At 45.1% G+C, this 27938-nt stretch overlaps 1 protein-coding gene across 7 annotated transcripts in view; it reads left to right on the top strand.

Annotated features, from left to right (window-relative positions):
• The window catches only part of RBPMS (RNA binding protein, mRNA processing factor), a 186356-nt gene that overhangs the window by 133789 nt on the left and 24629 nt on the right, over window positions 1–27938 (top strand). For 5 of the 7 annotated variants that reach the window (XM_004277146.3, XM_033400598.2, XM_049704249.1 and 2 more), the window contains one exon: window positions 27238–27365. The exons of the other annotated variants lie outside the window; for them this stretch is intronic. In XM_004277146.3, coding sequence (XP_004277194.1) covers window positions 27238–27365 — 128 coding nt within the window. The remainder of the gene's footprint in view (window positions 1–27237; window positions 27366–27938) is intronic. 7 annotated transcript variants of the gene reach the window in all.

Raw genomic sequence — 27938 nt, 5'->3', positions numbered from 1 at the left:
GATTTTCTTTGTTCTTCTTTCTCTAGTTGTTTTAAGTGTAGGGTTAGATTGTTTTTTTGAGATTTTTCTTGTTTTTTGAGGTGAGATTGAATTGCTATAAACTTCCCTCCTAGAACTGCTTTTGCTGCGTACCATAGGTTTTCCGTCATCGTGTTTTCATTGTCATTTTTTTCTATGTATTTTTTATTTGTTTTTTGATTTCTTCAGTGATTTCTTGGTTATTTAGTAGCACACTGTTTAGACTCCATGTGTTTGTGGGGTTTTTTTTACAGTTTTTTTTTCCTGTAGTTGATTTCCTGTCTCAGCGTTGTGGTCAGAAAAGATGCTTGATATGATTTCAGTTTTCTTAAATTTTCCGAGGCTTGATTTGTGACTCAAGATGTGATCTATCCTGGAGCGTGTTCTGTGTGCACTTAAGAAGAAAGTGTATTTTGCCATGTTTGGTCTCTGTGCTCTGTCGTGTCATTTAAAGCTTCTCTTTCCTTATTTATTTTCTGTTTGGATGATCTGTCCATTGGTGTAAGTGGGGTGTTAAAGTCCCTTACTGTTATTGTGTTACTGTTGATTTCTCCTTTCGTGGTTGTTACCATTTGCCTTATGTATTGAGGTGCTCCTATGTTGGGTGCATAAACATTTATAATTGTTACATCTTCTTCTTGGATTTATCCCTTTATCATTATGTAGTGTCCCTCCTTATCTCTTGTGACAGTCTTTATTTTAAAGTCTATTTTATGTGCTACAAGTATTGCTACTCCAGCTTTCTTTTGATTTCCGTTTGCATGGAATATCTTTTTCCATCCCTTCACTTTCAGTCTGTATGTGTCTCTAGGTCTGAAGTGGGTCTCCTTTAGACAGCATATATGTGGGTCTTGTTTCTCTGTCCATCCAGCCAGTGTGTCTCTTTTGTTTGGGGCATTTAATGCATTTACATTGAAAGTTATTATTGATATGTAGGTTCCTATTATCATTTTCTTAATTGTTTTGGGTTGGTTTTTGTGGGTCTTTTTCTTCTCTTGTGTTTCCCACCTAGAAAAGTTTCTTTAGCATTTGTTGTAAAGCTGGTTGGGTGGAGCTGAATTCTCTTAGCTTTTGCTTGTCTGAAAAGCTTTTGACTTCTCCATCGAATCTGAATGAGATTCTTGCTGGGTAGAGTAATCTTGGTTGTAGGTTTTTCTCTTTCATCACTTTAAGTATATACTGCCACTCCTTTCTGGCCTGCAGAGTTCCCGCTGAAAAATCAGCTTATAACCTTATGGAGATTCATTTGTATGTTATTTTATTTTTCCTTGCTGCTTTTAAGATTTTTTCTTTGAATTTAATTTGTGTTAGTTTGATTAATATGTGTCTTGGTGTGTTTTTCCTAGGGTTTGTCCTTTATCGTATGGGACTCTCTGTGCTTCCTGTACTTGGGTGACTATTTCCTTTCCCATGTTAGCGAAGTTTTCGACTATAATCTCTTCAAATATTTTCTCAGACCCTTTCTTTTTCTTTTCTTCTTCTGGGACCCTTATAATTTGAATGCTGGTGTGTTTAGTGTTGTCCCAGTGGTCTCTTAGATTGTCTTCAATTCTTTTCATTCTTTTTTCTTTATTCTGCTCCTCAGCAGTTATATCCACCCTTTTGTCTTCCAGCTCACTTGTTTGTTCTTCTGCCTCGGTTATTCTGTTATTGATTCCTTGTAGTGTATTTATCATTTCAGTTATTGTGTTGTTCATCTCTGTTTGTTTGTTCTTTAGTTCTTCTAGATCTTTGTTAAACATTTCTTGTATTTTCTCACTCCATGCCTCCATTCTATTTCCGAGACTCTAGATCATCTTTACTATCATTACTCTGAATTCTTTTTTTTTCTTTCTTTCTTTTTTTTTTTTTTTTGCGGTACGCGGGCGTCTCACTGTTGTGGCCTCTCCCGTTGCGGAGCACAGGCTCCGGACGCGCAGGCTCAGTGGCCATGGCTCACGGGCCCAGCCGCTCCGTGGCATGTGGGATCTTCCTGGACCGGGTCACGAACCCGTGTCCCCTGCATCGGCAGGCGGACTCTCAACCACTACGCCAGCAGGGAAGCCCTGCTCTGAATTCTCTTACAGGTAGATTGCCTATTTCCTCTTCATTTATTTGGGCTTGTAGGTTTTTACCTTGCTCCTTCATCTGTGACATATTTTTTTGCTGTCTCTCTCTCGTTTTTTTTTTTGTTTGTTTTTTTCTTTTAAATGAGTGCGATTGTGTTCCTGTCTTATTGGTTGTTTGGCCTGAGGCTTCCAACACTGGAAGTTTGTAGGCTATTGGGTAGAGCTGGGTCATGGTGCTGAAATAAGGAACTCTGTGAGACCTCACTCCGATGAATATTCCCTGGGGTCTGAGGTTCTCTGTTAGTCCAGTGGTTCGAACTTGGAGCTCCCACCGCAGCAGCTTTGGCCCAACCTCTGGCTCATGAACCAGGATCCCACAAGCCACATGGGGTGGCAAAAAAAAAAAAAAAGAAAGAAAAAAACAATAACAAAGTAAAAAATAAAATTAGACTAGGAAACTAACAGATATGTTGGAAAGAATACAAAAATAAAAATATAGATGACTCAACAACTTGAAGGTACATCAGTACCACAATAGTAAAAAAGAGGGGAAGGGAAAAGAAGAAAAGGTGGGGTGGTGGTGGTGATGGGAAAGGCCTTGGCTGTGGAGGGTGGGGCCTAAGCAAGGGTGCGGTTTGGGTGGTGGGCGGGCCTATGCTCAGGACCCACAGGGCTGGAAAAGGCCCTGGGGACTGTGGCGGGTGGGGTTTAGGCTCAAGGAACAAGGGGCCCAGGCGTGCCCCCCACCCCTGGTCTCAGAGGGTGGGGGACCTCACCTGGGAGCACAGCAGGCTTCCTGGGCTCAAGTGGGCAGGGCAAACGCCCTCCACTCCTCTCCTGCTTCTCTGGTCTGGGAGGGCCCCTCCCGCCTGCCTCTCCGGATCTCCCTGGCCTCCCTCCTATGCCCCCAAGGAGCCATGTGGCCTGGAGGGGGCTTTGGAGGGCAGGGGACCAGGCTGGGAGCTCAGCAGGCTCCCTGGGCCCGAGTGGACCGGGCGATCACCCTCCACTCCTCTTCTGCTCCTTCCGGAGGGTCCCTCCTGCCTGCCTCTCCTGATCTCCCCAGCCTCAGGGACACCGATGCTGTCTGGCCTCCACTTCTCCTCCCCCTCTCAGCTCCCCTACGTCCTACCAGTTCACTTTGGGGTTCCTCCTGTCTCCTTGGGCATCAGTGTACGCTACCAGCGGCCAGCAGGTGCCCTAGTTGTGGGGAAGTGCTAACTCTGCGTCTTCCCACACCGCCATCTTGACTGCCTCCAGTAGCTCTATTTTTAGTTTTTAAGGACCCTCCATCATGTTCTCCATAGTGGCTATATCAGTTTACCTTCCCACCAGCAGTGTCAGAGGGTTCCCTTTTCTCCACACCCTCACCAGCATTTATTGTTTGTAGACTTTTAAGCAGTGGTCATTCTGACTGGTATGAGTTGGTACGTCATTGTAGTTATGATCTGCATTTCTCTAATAATTAGTGATATTGAGCATCTTTTTATGTGCCTCTTGATCATCTGTATTCTTCTTTGGAGAAATATTTATTTAGGTTTCCTGACTATTTTTTGATTGGGTTGTGTGTTTTTTGACATTAAGCTGCATGATCTGTTTGTATATTTTTACAATTTATCCCTTGTCGGTAGCATTGTTTGCAAATATTTTCTCCCAGTCCGTAGGTTGTCTTTTCATTTTGTTTATGCTTTCCTTTGCTGTGTAAAAGCTTTTAATTAGGTCCCATTTGTTTATTTTTGTCTTTATTTCCATTACTCTAGGAGCAGATCCAAAAAAATATTGCTGCAATTTATGTCAAAGAGTGTTCTGCTTTTGTTTTCTTTTAGGAGTTTTATAGTATCTGGTCTTACATTTAGGTCATTAATCCATTTTGAGTTCTTTTTTTGTTTTGTTTTGTTTTTTTTGTTTTTTTGAGGTACGCGGGCCTCTCACTGCTGTGGCCTCTCCCGTTGCGGAGCACAGGCTCCGGATGCGCAGGCTCAGTGGCCATGGCTCACGGGCCCAGCCGCTCCACGGCATGTGGGATCTTCCCGGACTGGGGCACGAACCCGTGTCCCCTGCATCAGCGGGCGGACTCTCAACCACTGCGCCACCAGGGAAGCCCTTGAGTTCATTTTTATATACGGCGTTAGAGAATGTTCTAATTTCATTTTTTTACATGTAGCTGTCCAGTTTTCCCAGGGCCACATATTGAAGAAACTGTCTTTCTCCATTGTATATTCTTGTCTCCTTTGTTGTAGATTAATTGACCATAAATGTGTGGGTTTATTTCTGGGCTTTCTATCATGTTGCATTGATCTCTATGTCAGTTTTTGTGCCGGTACCATACTGTTTTGATTACTGTAGCTTTGTCTATATTGTAGTATGGTCTGAAGTTAGGGAGCGTGATTCTTCAAGCTCCATTCTTCTTTCTCAAGATTGTTTTCACTGTGCAGCAGCATCTTTTTGATGGAAAGAAATTCCAAGACTGCCTCAATGTGCAGAGCTTTGTTATGTCCATTATTCTTGGGGAGTGATGGGCTCTCCCCGCCTGGTGGTTCAGGAATGGAACAGTGCACTTTTGTTCATATACTTCCCCAAGTGCTCAGTAGGACCTGTCATTGTTGGAGTATAAAGAGTTTCTCTGGTCATGTATTTGGTCAAATCAGATTTTTTTAATCCACACAAAAAAAGGCCACTTATACGACCTCACTGAGGATAAGATTTTTAGAAAAAGAGATTGTTGTTTTTTAAATTCTTCAGATTACTTAATTAGGAACTGCAGTAGTGCACTGGGATTACTAGTCATTATATAGGATTGGATATTTTCTTCTTAATTTAAAAAATATGTGAGCAGAAGAGTAATGAAAAGTAGTTTTCCATTTCCCCCCATGAAATTAAACTAAAAATGGAAACGTGGGACATTTAACAGCCAGAATCATCCTCAAAAAGAAATGAAATTTATCTCATAAAATGAGTGTCTCTGAATTATGCACATAAAATAAACGTAAAACAGACTGAGCAATGATAGTGACTAGATACTTTAACATAAGCCCGGGGGCAAAAAGTTAAATATTTAGATTAGTGTGAAATGTTAGCTTTGTAGCAGTGTGCCATTGATGGAGTATTCCTGGAACATGTCTTCTCTGCTTGTTTTAACACCTGACCTTGGTCCCTGAAATGGAATGTATAGACGGGAAGACACTCAGTGATGTGGGTGGGTTTGTTTGACATTTTCTCTTTGTTTGTATAAGCCTTTAGTTGTTTCTTTGCACTCGCTTTAATACCATTGAAAATTTGGTGGCTGTCTAGAATCAAGACAGTATGGATCTGTCATTCCATAATGATCTGTTTGGGTTCACTGGCTATTCCCCCAGAAAGACTAGACACTTGAGGCTGAGGTTGAACTTACTTGACTTTTCATTTTATGTTTATGAATAGTAGATTGATTCCATCAGCAAATATGGGTCCTGGCACGGAGGTGGAAACTTAGTAGGCACTTGGTTTAAAAATGCATAGTTCCCTGACTGTGCCCCTCAACTGGGGCCATTATCGTACATAAACTGATTCATTCTGTCTGATAGGCCACAGTGACATGGCATTTAATTGTTTATTAATGAACTTAATACCTTGTCGTACGCTCATTGGCCATTTAAGAGTGGTATTTTTCTATTTATCTGTTCCTTGTTTCCCTGAGTGATATGTCTATGTTAGAAAAACAGTGCTTTCTTTACTAGCGTGGTTGATTTTCAGTGGATAATTTCTTTATCATTTGGTTGAAGAAGAAGCTGGTAGTTTTGTGTTTTCTTTTTTCTTCCCCCAGAAAAAGATGATAACATGAGCACCCATCACAGCTAGTGGTTTCCCTTGAAAGTAGCGATGAACTCCCTGTTCTGGTTGGCCTCACTGAGCTATAGTGGGGATAAAATGAGATAATGTGGGGCTTCCCTGGTGGCGCAGTGGTTGAGAGTCCGCCTGCCGATGCAGGGGACACGGGTTCGTGCCCCGGTCGAGGAAGATCCCACATGCCGTGGAGCGGCTGGGCCCGTGAGCCATGGCCGCTGAGCCTGTGCGTCCGGAGCCTGTGCTCTGCAACGGGAGAGGCCACAACAGTGAGAGGCCCACGTACCGCAAAAAAAAAAAAAAGAGAGATAATGTGCTTTGAAATATATTAAGCACTACATAATGGCACATTGCAAATGGTACTGCTTCACCAGGAGGACGTGAAACTCGACTTAAACACAGTGTCATTTAGAATGCAGTTAGTTCCTCTAGAAATACCTTTTTCTTAATTCCTGGGCTCTTACAAAGTCCCTAAGTTTCATTACACTTAATATAGACACAAATTGTGTTATTATAATGGTCTCTTGGTATGTTACACTCTGGTGACTGGGGGAATAATCAGATAACCCAGAGGACAGACAAGAAAGAGTTTACATTTACAAATTGTTATCTTTCAAGGTCACCATTTTTAATGGCAATCCTCTAGGTTTTTATTTTTAACTGTTTGTTATGGAAAATTTCAAACCTACACAAAAGTAGAGAAATTGTTTGCATAATGTTTTGATGTTTTTAACAGTTTAAATCAAGATGCAGATCTGTACAATCTTTACATTGGGTTGGTCTCTGAAATCACTTCCGATGTGGTCATCTCTGTTCCTTTCTCATTCTCCTTTTTCCTCACGGTGTGGTTACTGAAGAACTCACATTATTTGTCCCATAATTTCCTAGAGCATGGATGTTGCTGATTGCATCTCCGTGGTATTGTTCAGGATGTTCCTATTTCTGAATTTTCAGTAAATTAGTAGTTTCCTTATGGAAGGCTTGATCAGATTAAGGTTTGAATTTGCAGTAGGAGGGCAAGAATGCCTTATAAGTACTAGCAGTTTGTACTTGCACCTAATGATTAGTTGTATCCTGATCTCTCTTTTGTAATGTTAACAGCCATTGATGAACGTTACCTAATAGCCCATTCCTTTTATATTTAATTATTTACTTACCTTGGTTATTTTAATGTATTTCATGAAATTTTAAAAACATTTTATATATTTGCCAGATAGCCCTGTATAAAGATTAGAACCATTTACATAGTGTACAGCCATGTATCAGAGTACATAAACTTTAATTCTCTTTATAGATGATGTATCTAAGGCTTAAGGGGAGTTTTCCCAGGGTCACAAAGTATGGTATGGAGGGTTCAACATATGAGTCTTCCCTCAATCTCATATATAATACCAGCTTCCTTCTTCTCTTCTTTAACCACAGCTCATCTTCATTTAGGAGAAATGATGGAAAGGATAAAGAAGGTAAGGTGAGAGATTAAAAGAAAGGAACTGAACAGTTAACACAGGAGAGTTAAAGATACAAAACTGACTTCCAGAGCCTTCCCCCGTTTATCCTGTCACTTTGACTCTCTGTTGCTTCTCCGGCCATTGATTATCATTACTTAGGTCTCATTTATTGCCTGATCCTGTGTATGTTTCAGAATATACATTTCACCAAACATTAGTGGCTTTAGCATCTTAATTCAGACTTTGCCAGAAAAACTACATTTTTGTAGCACCTTTTCCCACGCCCTTTAAAGACCATTTTTAACACGATAATAAATACCAAAGCTGGAATCCTGTGGGAACATGACAAGTTTAGTCCATCATTTCACCTTAACATACCACTTTTCCTAACACTTCTCTCTTAGTTTATCAGTGGGTGTATTTATGAAGTAATTTCGTCTAGATATATTCATGAAGAAATTTAATAAACAAGAATAAACCTTGTCCTTTAAAGGTATTTCAAAAGCCATTTTGTCATATGGTAAATGTTTCTTCAACTTGTTCCACTTAAGTTCTTTTACTAAAATAGCAATTTAATTTGACTTCTGGCAAATACTTACTCCTCAAAGGTGGAGCTAAGTTTTGAATGTAGGGATTTTGCATAGACGCTAAATTTAGCAATTAGCAGTCTTCCACTTCTAGTTCAAATCTAAGTGAACTTTTAAAAGTCTAAAATATACGGGCCTCTCTGAAGACCTAGACTCTGATATTAACAAATGCCAAAAGAGAAGTGCAAACAGGAAACTATGTGATTCTTTTTTAAAATGTTTTAAATCATATAATCATTTTTCCACTTGACCCCCACCTCACCCCCAAATAAAAAGGATCTACAGTAAATCTGTGGAAACTTTAGAAATCTTTTTGTTTTTCTTCCCCACATCTCCCTATTTATATATTTTAAGTGCCACCTGATACAGCAAACAAATGTAAATGATGTCCTTTCACAGTTCACTGGCTTCCGCTCTGAAGTCATCTAAAATTCTGCAGCCATAATACAAACCATCAGATAAAAGTGTGAGAGTTTATACTTGGGAAACATTAAGTGCCTTAAAATGGTTAAGCGGAACCACAGGAGCATTTTTTTTTTCAGTTTCTAGAAGGGATTGTGTTACTCCTTTAAGCAAATGAGTAATGAGATTTTAGTTCCGGAGAATGGACGCTCCCTGAGGAGACTGTAGGTAGGTACGTCCTGGTACAGAGGAAGGTATTTGGCGCACAGACCCTTCTAAGGGCGGGTAGGTTGCTAATCTCAGGATGAAGCCAAATAGAGCTTCCACCTCTGCCACTGGTGACCGCCCCTCCAGCTGGCTTTCCCAGCCTCTTGCTACTTCTCTGTTGAATTCTCCCCTGAATACCATACAGTGTGTCAAAGAGTTCCTCAACCCTCAGGTGAAATGTATTGATTTGTTTAAAATATTTGATGTATTTAAATCCCAGATTAGCAGCAGTTATCTTTTCTTTTCTTTTTTTTTTTCCCCTGTGTTGGGTCTTTGTTGCTGCGCCCCGGCTTGGGGCTACTCTTCGTTGAGGTGCCGGGGCTTCTCATTGCGGTGGCTTCTCTTGTTGTGGAGCACAGGCTCTAGGCGCGCGGGCTTCAGTAGTTGTGGCTCGCGGGCTCCAGTAGTTGTGGCTCGCGGGCTCTAGAGCTCAGGCTCAGTAGTTGTGGCGCACAGGCTTAGTTGCTCCGCGGCATGTGGGATCTTCCCGGACCAGGGCTGGAACCCGTGTCCCCTGCATTGGCAGGCGGATTCTTAACCACTGAGCCACCAGGGAAGTCCCTAGCAGCAGTTATGATAGCAGTTAAAATAGCTTTTTGATGAAAAGCTGTTTTTAATAGATCTCTGTAGTGGTCTGAGAAGAGCTCCAGTGCCCTCTGGGTAGAGTCTCACCTCTTTAGCACAGTGCCTCAGCAATACACAGCCCTTGGGAGTCTGCACTGGCAAATCATGTCCCCTCTTCGCCCCTGGGCTCTTCGCTTAGAGCGCCCATTCCCTGGCCATAAATTCAGTCCTTTAGCTACTTGTCCTGTAAAAGTCACCTTAACAGTCTCCTCCTCTGGAAAGCCTGTCTGACTATTCAAAGGAGGAATTAACTGTCCTTCTGGATTAACTGCCCTGCTAGATTAGTCGCTGCTATAGAACTGTGTTTATTCCTTTAGAGAAAACTCGTCATACTATATATTCAGTACTGTATAATGTATTGAAGTCGCTAATTACTCTCCATCTCCCCATCTGTAGTCTCTAAGTTTCTTGAGTAATAAGACTGGATGTTGTGGTAGATGCAGTAGTATTTAATAAATACTTGCTAAATTAATTCTTGCTCCAGTTCTGCTTCTAACTGGCCAAAATGTGTATACCCTGACACTTCCACCCAGCAACCTGTTTTTAATCCCTGGGCTTCATGGTACAAGTCTAATCCCACTTTTACATGATAGTCCTTCAGAGTCTAGATTTCTGGCAGATGGATCTCCAGAAAGAATGAGATATTCCAGAAAGAGTGATTTCTTATTACATGGGCAGAACATACTTGCTTGTAGAACAGCTGTCACTGGGAGAAGACTAAAGGCTGACTTTCCTTCTGAAGAAGCGTAAGTGAAGATCTTACAGTTTTCCTTCTAAGGCAGGAAGGAAGACAATAAAGGTGATCATGTAAATACTGACTACATTTAAGTTGGATGATAGGTATAAGAAGTTCTTAAAAGTAAAGACATTCCACTGAGATCAAATTTTCAAGCTCTATTTTATTTTAATAACTGGGAAGCCCTGAAGTTGGCTCTGGAAGCACACACAGCCTTGGGCAATCCATTCTGAGCTGTGTGGCTACCCCCGATTTAGACGAATTACATTCCCGGCAAGAGGAAGAACTGGTTTTAAAGTTCAGTGGCAAGAATAACTTTTTTCAAGAAATCATAACTAACTTTACCCAGCTAGAGGTGAGTTGTGTGGGGGGCATGGGAAGAAGGAAGGAAGGAGCAAAGGGAAATCCTTACTACAGTTAGGAGTTACCTTTGATTCAAAAGGAATTGGGAGGGCTTCCCTGGTGGCGCAGTGTTTCAGAGTCCGCCTGCCGATGCAGGGGACACGGGTTCGTGCCCTGGTCTGGGAAGATCTCACATGCCGCGGAGCGGCTGGGCCCGTGAGCCATGGGTGCTGAGCCTGCGCGTCCGGAGCCTGTGCTCTGCAACGGGAGAGGCCACAGCAGTGAGAGACCCACGTACCACAAAAAAAAAAAAAAAAAAAAAGGAATTGAGAGCTATTGGAAATGTGTAAAAAGGGTAGTTACTCAGCATTAAGTTTTGAAGGAGGTAGCTTTGTGTTAGGTACTTTCTCATCTCCCCAAATTAAACATAATGATTTAAAACGCATCATCAAAAGTGCCAGGGTGATGATTCAGATAACGCTCTGTGGCTCCATCCTAAAAAGGGCATGTTAGCCTGTTTTTCTGACACATGCTCTCAAGAAACTTTCCCAGTACTCCCCCCACCTCTATTTATTTCCAGCACCATTTGCCCCTTTGGACCTGATTCTCATCTAAAGATATTCTGAGTGTGGGAAAAAGTAACTTTTCCAACAAAACCTTGAGATAAATTATTGTAAACCCTCAGGCCAGCTTCTCGCTCTATGTTTGCAGCAGGGACAGAGGAATTAACAGCTGGAACGGTTCTGCGAGCTGGTGTGAAGTCTCCACACCATGGAAGCCTGGCCCTAGCTGTGGTCTCACAGCTGCCCTAAGAGGCCTCTTCTGGGGCTCCCAGCCTCACTCTGGATGAAGTTGTTCTTCCCCCAACCACTAATTCTACAGGTCTCTGAGCTAAACTTCCCATTCTCCTCTCTTTTCATCAATTCTCATGAAAGGTCCAGAGACAACTCTCCAAACAGTCCTTTCTGTCTGTGAAACGTTTGTAAACTACTGTCCTGTCACCCCCTAGCTGGCCTGCGGCCACTGGTTGCATTCACAGCCTAGTCTTTTCATATTTTACCATCCAAGCCCCGCACCGTATGTGCCGTGGGCTTTATGATTTGTTTACCAGTTTGTTCCCAGCCTCTGCATCCCACGCTGGGCCTCAGCACTGTTTGAGAAGAGAAAAATTTGGAGGGGATCCAGCACAAAGCAAATGATTGAAAGATTGGAAAGAGGAGTTGCTAAGCGAAAAGGATGAAGGAACTGGGTGGGTTTAGCTCTGAGAAGGAGATAGAGAGGTTGAGAAGAATAGTCAGCAGTCCCTTTGCTTGCTTCATTTTCATCATAGTTACAATACTGTCCATAAAAATACTTTAAAAAATTGTCTTCAGCCCTGGGCATCATACCTTGTTGCAGCGAACTCTGCATTGCACCAGCTTTTTCTAGTAGTATTTACAAGAGTCAGGCAGATTTGGTTTCTGAACTACAGGTCTGTCACGTGTCAGCTGTGGGAACAAGGACCAGTTTCTCAGCTTCTCTCACCCTGAGTTTTCTCAGTCTCTAAGGTAGAAGCAGTAATACCTGCCCTTCAAGGTTATTTTGAGACACATAATACCTAGTAGCTGTGTTTGCTTGTTTGTTTGTTTTTAATTTTTATTGATGTATAGATGATTTACAAGGCTGTGTTCGTTTCAGGTGTACAGCAAAAGTGAATCAGTTATACATATATCCCCTCTTATTTCTTGAGTAGTTTTTTTGTTTGTTTTTGTTTTGGTTTTTTTTTGCGATACGCGGGCCTCTCACCACTGTGGCCTCCCCCGCCGCGGAGCACAGGCTCCGGACGCGCAGGCTCAGCGGCCATGGCCCACGGGCCCAGCCGCTGCGCGGCATGTGGGATCCTCCCGGACCGGGGCACGAACCCATGTCCCCTGCATCGGCAGGCGGGCTCCCAACCACTGCGCCACCAGGGAAGCCCTTGAGTAGTTTTTTAAATGGGTCATTTGCTGGGGTTTAGATATTTTTCTTCTGTATAAAATTTAACAAGTATAAAATTAAGAATTTGCAAAATCCACTATCCAGAGATAATAACAATAATATCAATGAATATGTGTTATATTCGCAAGGAGTTTTCTAAATCCGTTACGTATCTCATGCAATTCTCCTGACAGCCTATGAGAACAGGTGGCCCCCTCCCCCTTCTCTTCCCCTTCTTTCTTTTTAAAAATTTTCAGATGAGGAAGTTTGGCCTTAAAGAAGTTACTCACTTACCCCAGGTCACATAGCTAATGAGTAGCTCAAATCCTGGACCGCTAACCAAAGAAGTGTGCCAATCCCTCATGCAAAGCATGTATGTGTGTGCTATTAAGGAGATTATACTATCCATGTTGTTCTGTAACCTGTTTTCTTTTTCACTGAGTGTTCTGTTAACATTTTTCCGTATCTATAAATGCAGATTTATCACATCGTTTTCAGTGGCTATAATAATATGCCATTTTATAGTTATTTAACCAGACTCTAGATTTGAACATTAAGGTCCTCCCCCTCAATTACAAAGAAGCAAAACAAACCTCATATGACCTGCTTCATAATGCTTAACCAGCTGCCAGTTCTAGGTTTGTGAGCGATCTCACTGGCACTGGGATGGCTTCGGGCTTGTCCTTTCTACTGTTAAGGTGCTCTGGTATCTGACTCTGAAGAGGTGAAGCAAGCCCACAGACTCCCCACTCCTCCTGCCTGGATTGCCCACCAAGGCTCAGGAGTCACGCCGTAGCCAGCCTTCCTGCTGACCCTCTCATGTTTCCCTGGTTTTGTGTATCAGCGTAAAACTGGAAAAGACTTACACTAACAAGCAACCTTTCAGAGTTTGAAGGTAATCTGGTCATCACAGACCTGAGATCCTCAGGAGATAGAGTTACTTTTCCCCTCAAATGAAGAAGCTCAGTTAGCCTAACCCCTCCAGTTCTCTTTCGGTATTTCAGGGCTTCTGACCAGGTTAGGATGCCCTGTTCTCTCAGATGAACTCTTCCTGTCATTCACATCCCAAGAATGAGTACAGTCTTCAGGAATGAGTGGAGGAGGGGGGATAGTATACAGTAGTGCTTGCCAAGTTTTTACTGTTTGTCTTACTGCAAAGTCAACAGTGCGACTGTTAACCTCCTGCACAATTAAGATCTAGGCTTTTTGTTATGGTTGTTCTTAAACTTTGTGCTTAAATCTTTCTGATTTTTATGAGGCATAGAGATGGAGAAAAACGGGAAAATACAGTCTGGCCAGTCAGGGGCTGAGGTGCATCTACTCCTAGAGCTGCTGTTGTAACTTAGTCCTGTTGTAGCAGGTGGAATTGGGTGACCGGGGAGCTGTAGATCACAGTTGCCAAAGGTACTTGGCCACTTTTTTTTTTTTTTTGCGGTACGCGGGCCCCTCACTGCTGTGGCCTCTCCCACCGCAGAGCACAGGCTCCGGACGCGCAGGCTCAGTGGCCATGGCTCACGGGCCCAGCCGCTCCGCGGCATGTGGGATCTTCCCGGACCGGGGCACGAACCCGTGTCCCCTGCATCGGCAGGCGGACTCTCAACCACTGCGCCACCAGGGAAGCCCACTTGGCCACTTTTATTTATGAGATTAAGTGGACCTTTGAGCAGATCAGATTCTCTTAGAGAAGCTGAAGGGCAGTGAGACGACTTTTAAAGGAAGCCTTGTGCTATTAAGAAAGAGCACTGTTGTTTCAAAAATAAAAAAGTGAATGCCATGTAGTTAACAAAGCTTTATCCTCTAGTGATCATCAGCTTATTCCTGGTAAAAAGAGCTGAACAGTATGTATGGGGCACAAAAGAATGAGGAAGACACATGAAAAGTGGCTGAGGGCACACATTCCAGTGCACCACTGCCTCCAACCAGCAGCTACGGCCCCAGACAATTTGACGAACCAAGGAGTTTTCTTGTAAAGAGGATAGAGTTCCTATAGCATGAGACATTGTTTACACCCCCAGCTTGTGTCCTCACCTCCTTTCCTATATCAGCGTCAGTAGTTGTTGCTGTTGTTATGTAACACTGTGCACGATGCAGTGCACTTACTGTACGCGTCTCGAGCTCTCAGTTCCTTTTTGTAATGAACTTATGTGATAGCCTGTATTTTTCTCTGAGGAAACTGAGGCTCCGAGAAATTCGATAAACTGTCCAAGATTGCACAGCTAGCAACGTTTACAGCTAAGACTTGAAGAGGAGAAACACTAGTTTGACTTTCAGGTGAAACGTATTGAGTCACCTCTCCCCGCATTTCTGGAATTATGTCATGTGTGATACTGATCCAAGAAGGTCATTTGTTCTTCTCTTGTCCAGTCCTTTTCAGTCAGCATTTGCTGACTCCCCGGAGTGTTTACAGCTCTTCCAGCACTTTCCAGATGACCAATCGCATCCTCTTAACTGCCTGCCATCCTGAAATTTGAGAGAAAGTAGCCCTGACTAGATTGACATTGTTGCATCCTGTGGGCTTTGTTCATTCATGCTGGCCCTGAACTGTATTTAAGAACTAGTTTAGGGCTTCCCTGGTGGTGCAGTGGTTGAGAGTCCGCCTGCCGATGCAGGGGACACGGGTTCGTGCCCCGGTCCGGGAAGATCCCACATGCCGCGGAGCGGCTGGGCCTGTGCGCCACGGCCGCTGAGCCTGTGCTTCCGGAGGCTGTGCTCCGCAACGGGAGAGGCCACAACAGTGAGAGGCCCGTGAACCGCAAAAAAAAAGAACTAGTTTAGTCTCTTGCTGTTGTTATTAACTGGACGCTGCTCAATTATTTCATCCAGCTTGTGGGCTCGTGGTTCAAGCCTCTTAGAAAAGATTTTACTCAGCACCGTCCTAGAGTGTGCAGGGGGGACTGTGCTTCAGTGGTAATGTGGGACCTGTGTCACCTCTGAGAGCACAGAGGGACCAAGGAAAGCAGTTCTTGCAACAGAGGTTTCTGGAAGGGGAGTTTTGTTTACAGAAGTTTTACTCTGAGGTCACTAGATTATAAAACTGAATGAATCAAGGAAGGCAAGTTTAGAGAAGACGGAACAGGAAAGCAACTTTCTGAGTTTTCTGCGTGCTCTCAACTTTGTTACCCACGGACAGGAAGTTCTGAGCGTTCTGATGGCTTTGTTCCAATAGGTTTTTCACAGTTCACAGTAATTGGCGGTATGAGGCTTTTCATATTTAAGTGATTGATGTCTAGCCTCCTGGAAGAAATGTTAAAACACCTCAGCACAGAGAAATGTTGAAGCAGCCTTGGCTAGATCCATCAGCATTGTGGTGCTGAGGTACCGATACTAAGTAAAGACAGTGCTAGTGATATTTCGGGCATTTGGTTCACTTTTTAATACTATGAAGTGATGATCAAGACAATGCCGTGAGGGATAGATGGCCTTACTCTTTCGTGTCATCCTCCTTATTTTCCAAGTACCATTCAGAGGCTGGAGCAGGAATAGTTTGGGAAAGCATGTTCACGTAGGGGCTTTTATAGCACTTACCACACCTGCGATTTGGCTACCATAGCGCCTGGGCTTTGACAGTCAGGATGGGTAGTGGTGGTAGTAGTCGAGTGCCCAAGCCACCTCAGTCAGGAAGGTGATAAATGATACACACAGTTCCCTCTAAGTCAGTTGATGTGTTCAATTTTATAATATTATTATTTTTTAAATTTTTATTTTATATTGGAGCATAGTTGATGAACAATGTTGTGTTCGGTTCAGGTGTACAGCAAAGTGATTCAGTTATACATGTATCTATTCTTATTCAAATTATTTTCCCATTTAGGTTATTATAGAATATTGGGCAGGGTTCCCTGTGCTATACAGTAGATCCTTGTTGGTTATCTATTTTATTTTATTTATTTTTTTTACATCTTTATTAGAGTATAATTGCTTTACAATGGTGTCTTAGTTTCTACTTTATAACAAAGTGAATCAGCTATACATATACATATGTTCCCATATATAATTGCAATTTGAACTTGAATTTCTAGGAGCCCAGATTATAGTATCACCTGAGAAACTATAAAATTTCTATCTGTTTATCTCTAGAGATGATGACATTTTACCTCAGTAGGTCTTTATCATTTGTGTTTTAGTCTGTGGGCTGTACCTTGTCAGTGATCGGAAAGGCCCCTTGAGAAACACAATGTTAGCATAAGCTAGTGTCATATTTTTTTCCCAAAAGATTGGATATATTTTCTTGAGTACTAGAAAGTATGCTTGGGACTTTTTGACATAGCCATGCATATTTAACTCAGAATTATTTTCAAGATAGCAAACTGCAGACTAGGATTGATCTGACACGAGAGAAAACCAGAGAAGGAGGAAGCAGGGATGACATAGGTTTTACCAGCGTGGCCCTCACCCACCTCTCGTCTGTGCAGCCGGGATATCATGCTCTGGCCATGGCTTGTGAATATTCTCAACATTCCCTGTGGATAATTCAAGGGCAAATAGCCCAGGGCCAGCCCGTGAACATAGATGGGGAACCAAAAGCGTGGGTGGGGGCTGGGTAGGGCTGCTGAGCCCATAGAGCAGGAGAAGGGAAGGGATGAGAGCAGGGGCTCAGCTCAGGCACACAGCTTCATTCAGAAATTTCCTCGCGCGCCCCAGAGGCCAGCGTGCTATTGTATGTGTGTGGATTTGTGTTATCTGTACTTGAAGGTGTATTTTGAGGTTTTGCTTTATCAGTTCCCTAAGTCAGCTGCAGTCTCTTGAAAACTGACAAGTTATTAAAGTTTCTACCTTTTTGCCCGGGAGCACTGCCTGTGCAGAGTTAGACTGATATTTTCTTAAAAGTCGAGGGAATGTGCTAAATTTTAAACCATTTGGGTTATTTCTCAATTTTAAATGCTCTTTTGTAAAATTTATTTATTATTATTTTTTTTATTTATTATTTTTTGCGGTACGCGGGCCTCTCACTGTTGTGGCCTCTCCCGTTGTGGAGCGCGCAGGCTCACGGGCCCAGCCGCTCCGCGGCATGTGGGATCTTCCTGGACCGGGGCATGAACCCGCGTCCCCTGCATCGGCAGGCGGACTCTCAACCACTGCGCCACCAGGGAAGCCCCTTAAATGTTTTTTAAATGGAGGAAGAAATTTATTTTCCTTCCTTTCTACTCCCGCCAATATTCTCAGTCCAGCACAAGTTGTTGACATTTCTCATCTGCCATCTCTGTGATCCAAACCTGTAATTTCTCGTGTCTTCTTTCGCCCTTACTTAGTGTTTATATATACATAGTATGTCTCCAACTAGTTTTGTAAAACTCATGTCAAAATTACCTTATGAATATGCTTTTCTTTTTATTATAAATTTAACAAATTAAGTATTCATTACATATCCTCAGTGCCAGAGAAGCAGAGCAGAATTGTCATGGTCTCAAAATAACCTCATGTGTTATTCATCTGCCCTAAAGTAGTGTTTTGTTTCTTTTTTGTTTTTGAAGGTGGTGACCTGTCTTTTCTAACTTAGGAAGTTAAGCTTTACGGTTTGGGTAGAATAAACCACCATCTTAACAGTGGGTAAGAGCCTGAGCTCTGGAGCCGCACTGCTTGTATTCAGATCGTGGCTCCACTCCCCCCAGTTGCGTGGCCTTGGGCCTGTCTCTTCATCTCCAAGCCCTTAGGTAGCATCCTGCTTTTGTGACTCAGAGTAATCACAGCAGTCCTCATAAGGATGTTCTGGCGAATAAATAGGTTAAAGTCTGAGAAGTATTTTGCACAAAGTATGCACTGTATAAATATCCTTATTATGACCATTTGTTATGTGACTAGTCCCATAGATGGCCACACAGCCACTCTTATGTACAGTTCTGAAATCCCTTTGTAATTAAATTACCTACCACAGATGGAAAAGGCTCTTTGGGCAGCAAAAGAGGCAGAAGAAACATCTTAACTGACAGTGCAGTTCTGGACTAGAAAAGAGGAAGAAGGGGGTGTGCTGTGTAAAAGGGAGGGTTTATTCCTTCAGGGAATATTTATTGAGTGTCTCCTTTGCTCCAGACACTGTGAAAGGGCACATTAGTGAATATAGCTAGTAGTGTTCACTAGTAGGGAATAGCTAGTAGTGAATACATGAGAGTATTCTATCCTCACGAAGCTTACCTAGGTCTCTAGCAGAGTGGGGCTGGGCGAATGTTTTTATGTGGTGTATATAATATGAAACCAATGTTTCCTGGAAATAGAGCTCCTGTAAAACATCCAGATTTGATTGCAGTCAGTTTCTTAACGACCAGCTCTCAGAGAGAGAACCTCAAGGTTCAGTTGCCGTGTCTGGGAAGGGAATTGCCTGGGAAGCTCTGGGTGACCCTCAACCCTGCAGTTGCAGGTCTCAGGAAGGAAGAGCTATGAAAATGCCCCATTGTGATGAGCAAGCATAGATAACAGTGGTGACTTCAGTCAGGTCCCCAGAGGAACCGTTTTCTGCCAGTTTATTATTCTCTGGGTTCCCTTCAGCTCTCAGATCAAGAGTCAGATCCTTTTAAAACCACGGGTTGGAAGGTATTTTGGCATGGGGCCAGCTGCCCAGTAAGGAAGGAACAGGACCTTGAGAGCAGTGACTGCTTGGAGGCATGGCAGAATATCATTAACTGGGGGGGAGGGGACTCTGGGCCAGCTGAGTAAAGACCAGCTTGCTTCTGGAATTTCCTTGGCATATTTTGTTGGTCTGGGTTTGCCTGCAGGTTTCAAGGGTTGCTCTAGGAATGTGTGTTACGAGAGAAAAATGTGAGTGGAGAGATAGCGGAAGTTATTAGGAAGGCTAGAAGTCCAGGTGGGAACATGCCATTTGGGTGGTAGAAGTAGGGATGGAAGGGAAAAGATAGCGTGAAAGGCACAGAGGGAATGTCATCAGTGTGGAGAGGCAGAGAAGCGAAGGGTCTGGATTCTGGACGGAGATGACTTTGATCCACGCCCTGGTTCTGTCGGTTGCTGTGAGCCAGTGGGCTAGGTATTGAACCAGTGTGCGTCTCTTTCCTCATAATGTAAAGGGGCTGGTGTTAGTACCTTCCACAAGGGTCATTAGCGCAGTGTGTGGCATATAAGATATGCTCCGTAAACATTAGCTACTTTACTACTGCTGTTATCCTTTATTGTATTAGCACTTGGCAGTGGTTTGGATATGGGAAATGAAGGAGGCTTTGGACCTGAATGAATGGGATAAAGGGATGTGGGGAGGTAAGAAGAGGAATTGATTTGTGAGTGCATTTTTGTATGAGTTGACTTGGATGTGTTTCGGATGTCTACGTTGGAGTGGAAATCAGAATTAGTAATTGAAGCAAAGAAAGTGGCCCAGGACGGGATTAAAGAACAGGTAGCATGGAAGAGGCTGAACACGGACTTGGTTTCTCCTGGTGTCTCCTGCACTTAGTACGGCTGGTTCCCGGTGCAGAACACAAAAACTACAGTTGTGATTTGCGCTGAGTGGTGCTGAACACATCCTTTGAGATTTTCGCCGAATCTTTTTTTTAAAAACATCTTTACTGGAATATAATTGCTTTACAATGGTGTGTTAGTTTCTGCTTTATGACAAAATGCATCAGCTATACATATACATATATCCCCATATCTCCTCCCTCTTGCGTCTCCCTCCCACCCTCCCTATCCCATCCCTCTAGGTGGACACAAAGCACCGAGCTGATCTCCCTGTGCTCTGCGGCTGCTTCCCACCAGCTAGCTGTTTTACGTTTGGCAGTGTATACATGTCAGTGCCACTCTCTCTCTTCGTCCCAGCTTCCCCTTCCCCCTCCCCGTGTCCTCAAGTCCATTCTCTACGTTCACCAAATCTTTTGATTCTTCCCCTACACCTACCTTCTTGGAGAGCTAATGAAGTATGTGACCTTTTGTGGGAACCGAAAGGGCTGTGACAACAAATTCCCAGCAATTGGGTGGCTGAAAACAACAGAAATATATTCTCTCAGTTTAGGAGGACAGGAGTCTGAAATCAAGGCATCGTCAGCATTGGTTCCTTAATAAAGCCTCTGAGAGAGAAACCGCCCCATGCCTCTCTCCTAACTTCTGGTGGTGCCGGCAGTCCTTGGCGTTCCTTGGCTTGTTAGATATATCATTCCAACCTCTGTCTCCATCTTCACCTCACCTTCTTCCCTATGTCCTCTCCTCTTCTTCCCCCGTTGCGTGGCTTGTGGGATCTTAGTTCCCCGACCATGGATCGAACCGGGGCCCTTGGCAGTAACAGTGCAGAGTCCTAACCACTGGACCACCAGAGAATTCCCCTCTCCTCTTCTTATAGGGACATCAGTCATTGGATTTACCCGACCCCCCCCCCCCCCCCCGCAGTCTAGGATGATTTCATCTTGAGATCCTTAAATAATTACATTTCCAAAATTTCTCTTTTCAAAAAGTTACATTCTGAGGTTCTGGGCAGATGTGAATTTTGGGGGGGACACTGTTCAAACCTCTGCAGGAGCGTGTGCACTTTGCCACAGAAACGGGGAATGTGCTATATTTTTAGCCCTCACACCAGAAGAGCACGTCCTAATGGGGTAGTCCTCAAAAGAGTGGGCCTCTTAAGGCTGGTGTTTCAAGGGTTTACTTAACAAACTTGGATCAACTACTTGCAGAGGTATGTGAGTAGGAGTTGATTGCCTCACAGAAGCCTTGATTTATTTTTCTTTGGAATTTTTCATCAATCTTGGGTCTTCTGTGTCATGGCTGCTGTTTTTTCTGGCCAAATTCTTCATCTCTCAGGCAAGCTCTCCTGGAGGACTCTGTCCTTGAGTTTGTTCTAGTAAACCGAGTATGCTAAAAGCTAGAGGTGAAGACCACCTGCTCTCCAGGGGCCTGTCACCACCACCAGTAGTGGGGACATCCCCATGTCAGGGAGGACAGGATGGTATGTGACAGGGAACCTGAACCATGAGACATGAGACCTGGATTCTAATCCCAGTTCAGACACTATGAGACCTTGGATAGATCTTTTCTCATCATGAAAATGAGACAGCCGTTCCTGCCCCTTCTCCAGAGCTTTTAATGAGGATCCGGAATAATGACGTACAAGCACTCAGCAGCTGTGTATAAAAAGTATGAAAATAAGCGTTATTAAAACAGGATTGAGGGGCTTCCCTGGTGGCGCAGTGGTTGAGAGTCCGCCTGCCGATGCAGGGGACGCGGGTTCGTGCCCTGGTCCGGGAAGATCTCACATGCCGCGGAACGGCTGGGCCCGTGAGCCATGGCCGCTGAGCCTGCACGTCTGGAGCCTGTGCTCCGCAACGGGAGAGGCCACAGCAGTGAGAGGCCCACGTACCGCGAAAAAAAAAAAAAAAACAGGATTGAAATGTAATCTTATTTAAAAAGTAGCATTGGCATGCTCTCACATTCATCCTCTTTCAGTACCTATTTCTCTCCCACATGGAATTGAATGAACCTAGAATTTGTTCATTTCCTCCTGAAGGGCAAGGTATTTTTTTTTTCTCCATTCCTTTTATCAAGTATGAGCAAATGGTTGACTTCTTGATACTTTCTGGTGGTAGGCACCAGGGTAAGCAAAGAGTGAGCACTTAGAGCCCTGGAAGATGCAGAATGCAGCAGAGCAGAGGGTACCGATTGCTCCCCAGAAGGCCAGCCTCACCTCACCTCCACCCCCGGGGAAGTGACATCTAAGTGGAATCCTTTGAAGAATGCATAAGAGTTAAGCCAGGTGAAAGGAAAGAACACTCCCAGCAGAGGGGAAAAGAGTGTACTAGACCTAGAAGTGGGAAGGGAGCCATGTATGGTCAAGCCAGGACAATGGCTGATGGATCCTAGACCGGGAGGGAAAACCAGGTGAGAGCCGGGCTGGAGAGGTGGGTGGTGATGGCAAGATCATGCGGGGTCTTCTAGGCTATGGTCACATCCTGTCCAGAGAGCAAAGAGAAATCATAGGTATTTAAGCAGGAGAGTGACATTACTAAATTGTGTATTTTTAAAGTTGACCCAGGTGCAGTGTGGCGGCCCAGGAGACCCTTTTCGGTAATCCAGTGACGGGAGTTAGGATCACAGTGATGATAGGATAGATTCAGTAGGACCTTGGTGAAAGATTGAATGTGAGGGAAGGTGGGGTGGCTTCCAGGTCACCCTGGCTTGGGCAACTAAAACAGCATCTTTTACTGAAATCTGGAACCAAGGAAGACAGGCCACTGGAGGGAGTGTGTTTCGTTTGGGACACGTTGAGCATGCGATTGCCGTGGAATATTTCCAAATACTGACTTAAAAGTTCTTGGGCCGTGTGTTCGCAACTATCCTAAGGTCGCTCCATTAAAGAGTCTCCTTGTTCCTCTTTATCTCAGTTGTCTCTAAGAGTCATTCATCTTTATCCGTTTCAGTGTGACCTTAGACTGGAAGCTTCGCCTGTCTGTGTCCTTGTTTCCTCATCCAGATGAAAAGGCAGACTAGGTGATCTTCAAGAGCTCTTTCGGTTTAAACATTCATCAGACTTTGCAGTTCTTTCTTTTCAAAGGGATTGGAGGTTGGAATTGGGGACGTTTCTAGTCTTTGTTGCTTAGAATTCAGTTTGAACTCTCCCGGTTGCATACTCTTATGCTAAGAAAAAGGCCTATTCAGATGTATATTGTGAGCCCTCAACAACGTTATCCTCAGAGGTGCCAAAGGAGAAAAGGATGTAGCCAGATCTGGCGCCTAGGGAAAGGATTGACCCAGCCTCTCAGGAGGGTCAGATTAGGCCCTGACAAAAGCCCTGGGCTTCTGATCTCTTTCTGCTCCCTGGGGCCTGGCTCACTCTGGGTGGTCAAGAGCCTCTTTTGTTAGGGGACCTTAACCCCCTCCCCGACTCCGGTTCATCCCAATGGGCCTAGGGCGGCAAACTTTTCTTTTTTCAGCCTTCCCGTCCTATTAAGTCAGAGCAGGCTGCGCGGTGACTCCGGAAGGTGAAGCCCACCTGAGCGGTGCTGGCGTCTCTCCTTCCACCTGGGAGTCGTTCAAAGGGCTTGTGCTGTGGAAAACCTGTCTCTAGCTGCTGTAATTTTCTCAAGCCCACATTAGCAACAAAAAAGAGCATACAGATGCTAAAAGCTTGTGCAGCTCACTGCCCTCTTCCATCAAAGGAGAGCGTGTGCCGTTTCGGGGAGTCTGCAGCCGCATGGTGAAATGCAGGCATCCATGAGGGCTGCTCTCCCACCGGTGTGATCCTGACCGGGCCGGCTGCCTCTGCTGTGCCTGTGTGGTTCTGTCACTCGTGGGTGGCCCTGAGCCAAGCGAGGGATGTCGGGTTGGGTCTGCTTTGACCCTCCAGTTTCACTCCCAAAACAAGTCCAGGATTATCGCTGTCATTTGCATTTTCCCTCCTGGAGTGTTTCATTCATGTATTCAACAGATACTGTGTAACAGGTACTATCCCGGGCACTTTGAAAGCAAAATGCCTAACACTTTACTCAAGCAGCTAATAATAGAATAAGAAAGACAAGTAGGAAGATAGCAGTGGTTCTCATACTTAGGCGTGCATCGGAATCACCTGGAGGGCAGAATTTCTGGTTTCGTAGGTCTGGGGTGAGCCGAGAATTTGCATTCCCCCCGTGCCCCCTGCTGCTGTTTCTGCTGGTCCAGGGAGCCACCTGCGGGAGCTGCAGTGCTGATGGGAAGCTATGGCTTGGGGACATGGGGGAGGGAGTGAATAGCTCCACCTGGGTTGTTTACCTTTCTTCCTGTTATCTTACCCGCTGTACTGCTTGGGTCAGATTTATCAACACCTCAGTTTGCAAGGCCATTAAAGCTCTCTCAAGCTCCCCCCTGGGCCCTCCAGGGGCTCAGGGTACCTTGGCCACTGGAGTTCGTCAAGAGAGCCTATTTCGTTCCCTCCCAGGTGTTTCCTTGTTCCTTCTTTCTTCCCCACCCCTCTCTGGCTACTCATTGCCCACCTGCCCGTCCTCTCTCAGCTGGGCTTCCAGGAGCTACAGGAATGAATTCAGACTTCCGAGATTTTGAAGAGGAGCTTACTTTAAAAACCGGTCCCTGGGTGACAGCAGCTGCAGGAGCGGTTTTCAAGCTGTTTTCTCCGGAACCCTGGTGTACTTTCTGGGGACTCCACAGGGGTGGAGGTCCTCCAGCCGTCCCCACGACCACCAGCAAGTCAACCCAAACTGCTGCACTCTTAGTAAACAAGAGTTTCTGGGAAACACGTTTGAAGAAAGGTTCCATCGCTTTTATTTTTCACTTTGAAGATTCTTGCTCCAAAGCACTTGCTCTTGTTTGAGCCTCTGCCTTTGCTCCATTTTTTTTTTTTTTTTTTGGTGGATGTGACAAATACTGCAAGGACTGAGAAATGTTAGATCTAGTTCCTATGGATATTCCCTCAGTTCCTTTAACAAAGGAAACAGTGGTGTATCTTTAAACAACTTGTAGAATTTTCTGTCGGGGACTATTCAGTACAACAAGCAGCACTGCAGGCTAAATGCCGGGGTCAGAGCTGGCCCAGGGGTGCAGACTTGAGTGAGACCTGGCTCCTGCCCGCAGAACGTGTCGTCGGTAACCCCCTCCCTGCCGTCCTCTCCCCGTTCTCAGCGACACAGAGCATCACCGCTGACATATTTTGAGTGCATCCTCCTCCGGACCGTAACTCCAGATCCATCCTGAGAGGAGATGGAAGAAGGGATTTATCCCGTGTGCATTTGCCCTAGTCTCTTTTAGGCCTCTGCTTCGCTACCTGACTATAGACTATTTATTACTCTGCAACGTTGGGTTTAGAGGGTTTGGAAGCAGCCCCCACCCCAACCCCGTTCAGCTGGGCTAGGTTTTATGCAAATATCAATCAGTGAGTTGTCTCCAAGCATCTGTATAGGCCCAGTGTGAAGTCATGCTTTAGGGTAAAATGTGGAAATGTATGGAAATCGTAAATTCCATCTGGCTGAGATTGAAACCCAGACTGTCTCTTTAGGATCAGATATCTTAAAAGACACACATTTGAAAACCTTTCTAAAGGAAGCCCCAGGGTGCCCTGCAGCCAGCCTCACCTTTAGCCCGCCAGGCTGCAGGCCAGGCACAGCCCCTCTGATGCTGGTTGATAAGACTTCTGCCGTCACAGTGGGGCTGGACAAGCGTGGGCTGAGAAATTAGCGTGTGCTGGGTCTTGAGACTCTTGCCTTTAAAAAAAAAAAGACTCAGTGTCTTAAAATAGCATGGTAGCTGAAATAACAATAACAGCAACAGTAATAGCTTGCCATTCCTGAGAATGGTTGTTTGTTTAAAATAAAATCTGAGGCATTGGTTCTGGGGCTATTTGGTTTCCACGAGCTGGGCTCTCACAAGAGTTGTTGCTCTAATGGACATCATGTGGTCTCATCACGACAGGAAACATGGGGGTCTGTGAAGCGTTCTCTTAACCCCTCTGTAAGGAATTTCCTTACAGAAACTGCAGACACCTACACACCCTAGCACTGGAAGTAGGTGGTATAGACCTGATCACTTTAAAGAGGGCTATGGTGCTAGTATTCTCCTCTTCAGATAATTACTATTAGTCTGCTCTTTTGGCCTAGGCTTCCCAGCCTAGACAGACAGGCCATCTGTGTTCCCATCACCAAGTCTTGAGGTCGTTTCAACTGCCTTGTTGAGAGAGGGAGTCGGGGCGGCCACATATATAACCCCACCTTGCGGGCATCCCCGGCTGCCCCCTGACGCGTCCTGATTGGTCAGCTCTGGACCGTCTCTCAGCCTGTTGGAAGCTCTTGAACGCAGGAGCCGTGCGCACACCCTGTCCGCTGGCGCAGACGCGCACACGGCCTCAGCTGCCTTCCGCTGGTTCTGTAGAGCAGTCCCCACGTCACACTCAGCAAAGCGGTTTTCTGTGTCTAACCCCCTTCCCACACTGAAAACCCTGCCTGGGGTCAGAATTGGGGGAGATGGGGGAGACCTACGATGCAGGCCTGCGCTGGCTTTAGATGGTGAGAGGGAGTGAAGGGACTCTCTTGACCTTGAGTCGCGTGCACTGTACCCTTGTGGGACGTCCTGAATGGCACAGGCACTGATGGCTTCACCGGGTCACCTTTTCCTGACTTCCTCGGTGGCCCTGGGGGGCATCCGGGCCTACTTGATGTCAGACTTTGACAGGTGATAGAAGCACGTATTGAGATGGCTGCTTCACAGGTTCCAGATCCAGAACTATTGACTAAGGTTATTTTTGCCTTTGCTGAGACGCTCCCTTGTGTGTTTGCTGTTACTTTAATGGGTTGCTTCCTGATCCATGCTGAGGCCCGGTACTTGCCCTTCAACCCGGCAAACTGCAGCTTGACCTGAGTGGAATCGGAGGTCCACGAGGTCCCTTTAGACCAGTCAGTTGGCAACATGACTCATCTTTTTTCCCCTAGAAAATAAAATCTGTGTAAACAGCAATTGTGAACGTCCTTATTTGGATTTTTGTGGGGCTTAGCTTTAATCGGCATACCCCAGGCTTTGCACTTCCATTCTCTGAACTTTTAACACCTTACGTGCCCTATAGGCACAGCGTCTGGCCTTGTGCTTCTAAACAGAAACCGTTTGGTGATCCCGATACTTGTCAGTAGTAATTATGCTGATTCACAGGAAAGTCCTCCAGGGCTTCTGGTCTGTCGCCGTTCTCCCAAAGGCTCTGCAGGGAGTCTTCATGGGAGATCGCCTCCTAGTTCTTTCTTCCTCTTTTCCTCGGAGGACCCCGTTTGCTGTTTGGTGCAGGAAGTCCCCACTGTTCGTGGGTTCCCCCGAGCTACAGTTGGAAAGACATCAGAGTGTCCAGGGTGGAGCCCGGGCCTGAGATCTCAGCAGGCCAGACAGGAAGCAGATTTCTTGCTTTTTTTTGTCCATTTTGTATTTACCATTCTCTTGCTTAGTGTTTGGGGGGACCGGAGCCAACAGGTTATTGAAAGAATGAGAGCGACTTGACTTCTGACATTGATTGGGGCTCGGGGCTACACTGGGTGTTTTGTTTCTGATTTGAAGCCAGCTGTTTGGTAACCACTAACTCTTCCCTTATTCTTTTCTTGCAGATGAGCTCACAGTGCCTGCACTTTACCCCAGTAGCCCTGAAGTGTGGGCCCCGTACCCTCTGTACCCAGCGGAGCTAGCGCCTGCTCTACCTCCTGCTTTCACCTACCCCGCCTCACTGCATGCCCAGGTAATTCATACCCATCGGCCACGACTTCACTCCACCAGCAGCCCTTTCAAACCTGGTTCCCCAGGGCACACCATACAACTAACCCCTATCCAGCTAACAGATCCGCCTTCAAGAGATTACTGATCCCCTCTGAATCAAGCTGACACTCCTCCAGGACTTCCGAGGACCGTCTGACAGCAATGATATCACCCACTGCCTGATGTTTGCCCCAAACAACACCTCTCTCTTCCTTAATGATCTCACCCTCATATCACACACGAGAGACTGGGCCCAGGTCACCTCCCCAGCCAGCTAGAGGGTGTCACGGGAGCAGAGATGTGTGTGCCTTGCCGTGGGGAAGGGCTGCAGAGGAAGGCGTGCGCTTGTTACAAGAGCTACCTGTCTGCGTGTGCTCCTGTGTGCTGAGGTCTCTTCTCTTGTGTTCTGGGAGCTCTAGGGACGAAGGAGCAAGCTGGGAGCTTCCAGGAGGAAGGTTATGTGCTATGATACATATGTTACAGAAGAGATTAAGGGTTCCTTTTTTCCATTTTTAAGAGACCCTGTAGAAAAGGAGGTACAGTATAGTGTCTTAAA

This window comes from Orcinus orca, chromosome 21, assembly GCF_937001465.1.
Source record: "Orcinus orca chromosome 21, mOrcOrc1.1, whole genome shotgun sequence".
In the NCBI taxonomy this organism is placed as follows: domain Eukaryota; kingdom Metazoa; phylum Chordata; class Mammalia; order Artiodactyla; family Delphinidae; genus Orcinus; species Orcinus orca.
Note: the sequence above shows the minus strand (reverse complement) of the source record. Positions and strands in the feature narration are given on the sequence as shown.